Source organism: Capsicum annuum, chromosome 5 (assembly GCF_002878395.1).
Source record: "Capsicum annuum cultivar UCD-10X-F1 chromosome 5, UCD10Xv1.1, whole genome shotgun sequence".
NCBI classification, from domain to species: Eukaryota; Viridiplantae; Streptophyta; class Magnoliopsida; order Solanales; family Solanaceae; genus Capsicum; species Capsicum annuum.
Genome location: NC_061115.1, coordinates 1,562,398 through 1,571,308, shown reverse-complemented (window position 1 = coordinate 1,571,308; position 8,911 = coordinate 1,562,398). Strand labels below are relative to the sequence as shown.

The window sequence follows — 8,911 nt, the reverse complement described above, 5'->3', positions numbered from 1 at the left end:
TGTGTCAATTAATTACTTCAATTTACGAAATGATCGCTTAGAAAGCTTCAAGATATATGTGTCACGTCACTTTTGACTACTTTTGTTTACTTCTTCGGATGCGTATGCACATCTAGACAGGTCAGTTCATTCTCACTGTGTCAATTAATTAGACAACTTCTACTTCAAGATTTATGTGTCACGTCACTTCTTATGATTCCTTTTGTTTACTTCTTCAATAAATTCATTCAAGCGAGACATCTTACGATGTCAATATGCACATCTAGATACGTCAGTTCATTCTCTTTACAGGATATGTGGTCAAAGTATGACCTGTTAGCCTATAAGTAAGTATTATGATGAAGTTCTGTATGAGTTAGGAGTAAATATTGGGAAATTTTAATTCCAATTTTATACTAGTATTAGGATAAATCCCTTCAACAAAAACAGCTCCCTAGTAGACTTTTATATGAAAGGATAACATTCTTCTAGTAGGTTCAATGCTTTATTGGTTAGCTTGAGCACACCTCGATTATCATCAAATACACGTCATCTCCCGCCAGGAACAGTTACTTGGGCGCACCTTGATTATCGTCGAGTACATGTCATCTCCCACCAGCAACAGTTATTTGGGCGCACCTTGTTTATCGTCGAATACATGTCATCTCCCGCCAGCAACGGTTACTTGGGCGCACCTTGATTATCGTCAAATACATGTCATCTCCGGCCAGCAACAGGTACCAAGTAACTCTGTCCACCAAACCTCGAACAAACGAAAAGAACAATGGACTTTCTTTTTAAAAAAAAAATGGAGATATAAAAGAGGAATTTGGCAAATTGAAGGTACAAGTACTACAAAACAAGGTTCAATATTCATAAAGAATACATAGATTTGTTTACATTGTGATCTTTGGAAAAACTAAAATTGAATTCTCTATAAGAATATATTATAGCTATATACTAAATTCAAACAAATTTATGAATGGAACTTCTAATGTAGCCATTGTAAAGCCATTATTGAAGTGTAACAATCTTGAATCTCCCTCGCGGCCTTTACCTTATGCCTGTCGAGGGGAAAGAAATGAGCGATGGTATCGTGTCCTTTGACACCATGAGTAATTGAAGATTTTCTACAGATTTTTAGCTTGGCATTGGCTTGTTCTCCAAAAATGATCGCAATAGTATGAAAGCTTGACGAGGGCGATGAAGAGGCACTTCATGTCCTGCTCCTGTTACAGTTACAAGGGTCAACCCTTTGTATATTTGGCTCCATCCTCCAACCTATACATACAACAACGACAGAGACAAACGGAAGCATGAATTCTCAATACCGGAGAGAGGGACAAAAGCGCAGTCGCCAAGAAGAAAAGAGTCTGCATGTCGATTTATGAAGACTAACCTTTTTGTTGTCGTACCAAGGATACCAGTTGGTGATAGTTGGTAGCTTCAATGCATCTATAGAATATCGAGTTGCAGTTACTGGAACAACTGAATCAGTATCGCCACTGCAAAGGTGGTTAGACGTTTGGAAAATCAGATTGTGATTAAGATAACAGACGTTAGCAAGATTTTGTTCGTCCTATGACTTTGTAAGAAGTACAACAACAACAACATACCCAGTGTATTCCCACATAGTGAGGTCTGGGGAGGGTAAAGTGTACGCAGACCATACCATTACCTCAGAGGACTGTTTATGTTTCCAGCCCGCCTTTCATACTTGATATTCTTCCCAAATGAATGTTTCCAACAAAAATCAGCTATATATGATGGGTAACGATAGAAAAGTACTATATTCTGTTATAATTATTAGAAACTTCAGTCTCCGACAACCTGTTTTCACATCTTCTACCAATCGCAAACCAAAAACAACCTCACTATGTATCATTACAAGGATTAACAAGCAACTTCCAAAATGCATCTTCATAGGAGTAACTGACGAGATTGAGGAACAACGATGCCATAGTCCACTAAACAACTTAATAGGTATACAACTACCGTAAAATCAGATTCGGGGTTTGGACAAAATCTTCCAACACAAGAGCATCTTAAGCTAGATCAAGGCAATATCAACCATATAAAACACAAGTTTAATCGTTAATAATCATCTTAACTAAAAAAGAAAATATTCATCGCTAGGTTCATAAGAAAGATACATTTTCAGAATCATACGCCATTATTCGCTCGATTTAAGTGCTTGTCGGAGATAAAATAGGGAGATCTTGACTTTTCACAGAAATGCAAGTTTTTGCATCCAAGAAAAATAAATCACCTATAAAAAACGAGAGAACAAATGGATTGGCTTACCTGAATACCCATATCCTGAGGCCAGCCGCTATTAGCTCTTGGTAGATGGGAAGCATTGACAGAGGAGAATCGTCCCAGTAGCTTCCGACAATATCACTGGAAACCAAAACAATCCATTTAAAAGTTATCGAAAAGTTTGAAAATACGTAACTTGAAACTTCCAAGGTTTTTCAACAGACCTGCATGTTTTCCAAGGATACTCAATCTTAGTTACGTTAGAGTGGAATGCCTTTTGTACCTCCGGGAGATTAAAATAAACTTCAGAATACCTCTCAGTACATGGGTCATATGCTCTGGACATCCACGGCTACATATAATAAACAGGAAGAGAAGTTTTAAAACTTGAATGCCCGTGAATTAAAACGAGGACTTCCGGACTACCGAAAGGACATACAGTTTTAACTTTTAACAGCAACGAACAATGAGAGTTTTTTATTCTATCTTTTTCTTTTTAAGGGGAAGGAGGATGCAAACATTGTGATGTTTATGATATAGCAACATCCACGTGTTGGACTTCGCATATGTCTATTGCGGGCGCTAACATAAAAGATGCAAGTTTGCAAAGATTGACGATACTCCAAATCCTCTCCCTACGAAAACTATATTGAAGAGGCACTCCTACGAGAAAGTTTACTAAAGTCATAGTTGTCGTTTACCAGCACCTTCTCACTAAAAAAGGAATCATTACTACTTACTGCTCGAGAATGATACTCTACTACTTGCGTTCTCTCTCTCATACATGATCAGACAAACATTTCAAATGAAAATCCAAGAACCTAGCTAATAAACATTCAGCGTCTCTGGACCATCGAAAATACAATCTTCCAGAGTAACTTAACAGTTGGAGGGTACCAGCATAAAACAATGATCCAATGAGAAAGCGATCTATTTCATAAGGTGGCCGTACTTTGCTCGATGTAATCATTTTGACAAAGGATTAAGAACTCAGAAAATTTTCACAAGGTGAAAAAGAAAAGGGTAGATCTTTATTAGTCATTCTTAAGGACGTAAAATTTTTGTAAAGCCAATCACTAGCCATGTCAGGCACCAGAAAGAGGGTTCTACTTCAGATTGACATATCAATTCAAAGTATGCACACTTTCAACGTATTATCTAGAACTCCAAATCATTCACACTGCAGGAACTTATCTGTCTTTGTGATTATTTTTATGCATGCAGTATTTTTTTTCTGGTCGTTTTAGCAAACTAAAGTTTTAAAAGAGTACAATCAAGTAGTTTATCTTATTACTCTTTATCGGCCTTCGTCAAACATTCTACAATTACCTACATTTGCTATAAGTGGAGTGAGAAGAGAGTATAAAAAGAAAAGACTCACATAATGACCCCTTAGGTTGTGGCGAAGTGTTTTTTTACTGGCACAAGGACGAGTATATATGCTATATGGGTCAATATTTCCCTGCTCATTGTTTGCAAGAAAAAGAGCTTTAGCGCAATCAGCGGAAGGATGTTCAGAAGATCCGGAATCACATGTTATCTTGAGAAGCTTGTATGTCGAGTCCGAAATCAAGCCATGAGTCCACCAGTACTCAAACGTGCCAACATAGTCATGGTAATCATCGGTAACAGCATTTCCAACCTAAAAATAACAGCCAGCGAAAATGATCTTGATGAAAACAGACCATAACTTAATATTGCATTAAACACTCGAAAAATTGTCAATTACTACTACCATAAAGCCCTTGAAATTAATAATCGGGTTCTTGATTCCCTTGTTCCTCTGGTAGACAAGTTGAGATAGCTGCGGAACATAATGCCCTTAACACGCGGAAGAAAAACAAAATTAGTATCTTATTATATAACAAAGACAGATATTAGTAATTAATGTGTTACAAAAATACCTGCATAACTTTCTCCGGCGATGTAAAATTCTCTATGCTTGTACTGAGGAAACCTTTCGAACCACTTGACAAGAAACTGATAGGTATCTTCAGCTACAAATTGCAAGGCCGGGATTCAGCATTTAGCTTAAACAACATAATAGTTCCCGTTGCCCATAAAAGAAAATTCACACAGCGTTTTTATGCATTGGATTTCAACTTTTTTTTCAAATACTATTCCCTCCGTTTCAATTTGTTTATCTTACTTTCCTTTTTTAGTCCGTTTCAAAAAAAAATACATCTTTACTTTTCTAGCAACTTTTTATTTCTAACTTTCCACATGACATGTTTCAGATCGCAAAACTAAAGAGCATTTTGGTACATTCTACCTATCTTTAGTTTTTGAGTATGAGATTCAAAAGTCTTCTTTACTTTCTTAAACTCCGTGGCGAGTCAAAACCAGACAAATAAACTGAAACGGAGGGAGTGCTTCTCTTCAAATATCACGTTTTAACGTCCAAACGCCTACTATGAATCTTCAAGATTTCTCACATTGAAAACACACACATCATAATAACTAACATTCAATTGCTCAATTATCCTTACCTGTTCTTTGATCGCCAGCATTATACAAATCTGAGGAAGTATTTGTATACGAAAAACCAACTCCAGCTGGCGATTCAAGAAAAAGCAAGTTCGCCACTGCCAACAACACAATTCATTAGGCAAACAGATATAAAACAAACAAAAAAAAGTTATTCGAAAACACACATACAGTTGTTCCATGAGTAAGGATTTAAGTAAAGTGTCTTCCCATCAGCATTGATATGAAACGGACCGATTTCTTCAGCAGCTCCATAAGCTACAGAAGAACATCCTGGCCCTCCATTTAGCCATAAAAGTAGTGGCCTTTTCTCAGGATTACGCATCGATGGCGATTCAATCAACCAGTAAAACAATGCCCTTCCAGCTTGTTCATTTACTGTCACATAACCTGAATACTGATTGAATTGTACATTTTCTGGTTGTCCAGGTAAATAAGTAATCCTATCCTTCTCTTGTTCTACATTAGTAGAACAATAACAACTACCCAAAAACAACAATGACAAGAAAATCATATAGTGAAAACAATTCTCCATCTGTATACTTAAAGCAAAATCAAACACAAAGATTGGATTTTTTTTCAAGAATTATGTACAGTTAGATGATCAAGATTCTTGAAAATTTTGGATATTTATCACATGGGGTTGGAATTTATACCAAGAATATGGTTGAGGAGCAATACAATTCAGTGAAAACACACACAAAGATTGAGTTTTTTCACCAAAAACACACAAAAGACTGGATATTTTAAAGAATTCTGTACTAATAGATGATCAAGATTCTTGAAAATTTTGGACATTCAAATTGGGTTGGAATTTATACCAAGAATAAGGTTGAGGGGCAATACAATTCGGTGAAAAACACACAAAGATTGAGTTTTTTCACCAAAAGCACACACAAAGAATGAGTTTTTTCACCAAAAACACACACAAAGATTGGGTTTTTTCACCAAAAACACACTCAAAGACTGGATATTTTCAAGAATTCTGTACTGATAGATGATCAAGATTCTTGAAGATTTTGGACATTTATCAAATTGGGTTGAAAAAAAACACAAAGATTGAGTCTTTTCACCAAAACACACACACAAAGATTGGATTTTTTTTTCAAGATTATATACAATTAGATGATCAAGATTCTTGAAGTTTGGATATTTATATCACATGTGGTTGGAATTTAACCAACAATACAGTAAGAAACACATAAATCCCAAAAAAAAAAAGGGATTTTCAAGAAACAATGAGACAAGTACTAAGGGAGCAAAATGAGAATGACCCAAGTAGCATACTATAAAATGTAAAATACGCAAATGCACAGATCTCAAAAAAAATTCTCTAAATTATAGTAATAATAATAATAGTAGTAAGAGATTTGATCCAAGATTCCTACTAATTAGTGTAAGTTGACATTTTCATTATTCCATTTCGTACATCGTTACGGGTCCATTATAGCTATACTAATAGCTATACTAATCGTACACAAATTTGTATATATGTGCGATTAGTATTCGTATATCTTTACTTATTCAATATACTAACCGTACATCTTTTGCATTACTTGGTAAATTATTGAGATAAGCATTCAGTACATCAAACTATGACCAAAGTTTCTACGACCAGGGACGAAGCTACACTTGACTGAGGGGATTCGAAACCCCAGCGAAAATTTTTACTATTTATACATAGTTAAGTTATTTTTATGTATATACAATAAATGTTGAACCCTCCTTCAATTAGTTCGTATGTTTACTTCTAAACCCCCGCCACTAGCTACGTCATACTCCAATTTCACAACTCAATTTTAAATATTTTTGTCCCCTTTTGCACTGATGTGACACTTTTATTACATGAAATGAGTTCCGTGTCAATGGTGTCACAACAGCTAAAATGGTTGACAAAAGATGTCACGTCAACTAAAAAAGATACTCTAAAATTTAGTTCATGATGTAATAGGAACCCGTGAAGTTAGAGTGTTTCGTAGAAAATTTGATCATTCGGGGAGTGCTGGATGGTTTACGCTAAATTATTACTTGTTAGACGATTTATTTTTGGTATAATTAACAAGTAAAGATGTATGATTAGTATAGTGGACACGTAAAGATGTACGAAAACGTAACCAATTTAATAGTTGTCTTCTTTATGGACATAGTAATACAGTCATAAATTCACAATCATGGAGTGATTGGTGGGCTTCATTATAGTAATTTATTTTGTGGAAATTATATCGGACATGACATGACGCAGTTTCAGCTAATCGATGAACTTACATCATTGTATATATTATTTTGTTGCAGTTTCTAAATTGTTATTATATGATGTTTTTTGTTATCCAAGTCCTTGCATACACTCTATCTTCCTCGTATCTCTCACTCTGTGAGATTACGTTAGATATATTATTGTTGTTACGACTAATTTATGAAATATATATATATATATATATATATATATATATATATATATATATATCACCTTTCATCATACGAAGCAACTTTATCCACTAATAAGACTCGAAAAGATGAAAAGAAACTACCTAGTGTTTTGTTTTCGTTAGGATTTGAATGTAACACCTCATGATTCTCAACTCGCTTCATTTGATCACTGTGTTACAGAATTATCTGATATGATACCTATCGTTGGTGTAGAAGGATATTTCGTAAAATTAATCAAGATTGAACATATAAAAAAAACAGTAAAGCATCTAGTGCCACCAAATTTACTACGACACACTCCAATTTCGCTGAGGTCCTATTAACCTCCAGAACTAAATTTTAACGTATTTTTATCAATTTTTTTACCTGACGTGGCACCTTTTATCAATTTTTGTAGCTGAAGTGGTACCTTGAACGTAGACCCCATTTTATGTAGTAAAGGTGTCACGTCAGTATAAAAGGGTGATAAAATATGTTAAAATTTAGTTTAGAGGTAATAACAACAACAACAACAAATCCAGCTCACATCGTGGGTCTAGGGAGGGTAGAGTGTACGCAGACCATACCACTACCTCTAACGAAGTAGAGAGGCTATTTCCGATAGACCCCGTTAGTTCAGAGGTAATAGAACCCTATAAAATTGAAGTGTGTCGTAGCAACTTTGATCATAACCAACATTGGTTGTGATGAAGTTGATGGAGCTGCTCCACCCTTAACCAGAATTCGAGGTGCGACCCTAAGTATGGAGATCATAACCAATTTTTTTTTTTAATGTTAGTCAATTTTGGAACAATTGACTTAACAATAAGTGGTGCACATGGGAATTTTTTGTTTTTATTTAAAGGGGTTGATTGGATTGGCTGGCAAATTCACATGGGATATTCACAAGACTTTATTGGTCAATATTATTTAATTAGTATAGAGTATATACTAAAATAGATAATAAAAGGTCCAAAACTTTCCTAACCAAAACCACTTTATGAGTAATTAAATAAAGATGTAGACTTAGCTAGAGATTTCGGATTTGAATTTTCGAAAACAAATATTTATAAATAAGATATTATTATTTTTTTTGTTAATGAAGTTTACGCAGCAAAAAATTAGTCAGATCAGTAAATATTATCATATTTGGTTGATTATAATATATTCAGTGTATTTCTAAAAATTAGGGTTTGGGGGCCGGGATCGGAGGGTATAACATGCGCAAGTCGTACTACTATCTTAGAAAAATTGTTTTCGATAGGCTCTCGATTCAAGCAAATAATCTAGAAAGTTTATTTCTGATATACTCCCGATTCAAGATAAAAATAATCTAGAAAAATGTATAATACAATAGCAAGAAATAATAGATAGTACCAAAACGACTGATAATAACAGAAACACAACTACCACGGAATACTACTACGTTCAATCAAGCTACCAGAAACACACTTGCAGAAATACGATTTGTCGTATATTGTCATGTTCCACCGTCCTCAAACCCCAATTTGCATAAATATATATACTAGATATGTTGTTGTCGTATATTAATTGCATCACTAAACTCCGAGAAGGAGAAACTACAAGCCTAGCACTATGATTGCTAGTATGGCCCACAAAACAAAGCACTCGTACGTTTCGATATAAACACACTCTTTTCTGCCAACCTTCTATTTTAATTCGTGTCATCCACACCTCACAAATTCTTAATAGAGAAAATACTCTATTACCACCTTGAACTATACGCAAAAAGGCTGAGACACACCCGAACTTTAGGTGG

The 8,911-nt window shown here is 34.9% G+C and overlaps 1 protein-coding gene across 1 annotated transcript; it reads right to left on the bottom strand.

Moving 5' to 3' along the window:
• Positions 1-823: 823 nt before the first annotated feature.
• On the bottom strand, positions 824-6,149 carry LOC107870090 (serine carboxypeptidase-like 27). The gene is made up of 9 exons (XM_016716497.2): positions 4,897-6,149; positions 4,728-4,823; positions 4,143-4,235; positions 3,974-4,059; positions 3,620-3,880; positions 2,463-2,590; positions 2,284-2,379; positions 1,379-1,484; positions 824-1,260 (listed from the first exon to the last, which is right to left on the bottom strand). Exons 1-9 carry the CDS (start codon positions 5,258-5,260, stop codon positions 1,120-1,122), a joined length of 1,371 nt encoding a protein of 456 aa, XP_016571983.2. The 5' UTR covers positions 5,261-6,149; the 3' UTR covers positions 824-1,119.
• Between the last annotated feature and the right edge of the window lie 2,762 nt (positions 6,150-8,911).

What these genes read in the sequence shown, in the direction of transcription:
- LOC107870090 (XM_016716497.2), bottom strand. Translation starts at nt 5,260, where the DNA reads ATGGAGAATTGTTTTCACTATATGATTTTCTTGTCATTGTTGTTTTTG. An exon ending in TCCTTACTCATGGAACAACT is followed by an intron (nt 4,824 to 4,896) that starts GTATGTGTGTTT and finishes TGTTGTTGGCAG; the next exon opens with TGGCGAACTTGCTTTTTCTT. An exon ending in TGCTGGCGATCAAAGAACAG is followed by an intron (nt 4,236 to 4,727) that starts GTAAGGATAATT and finishes TGCAATTTGTAG; the next exon opens with CTGAAGATACCTATCAGTTT.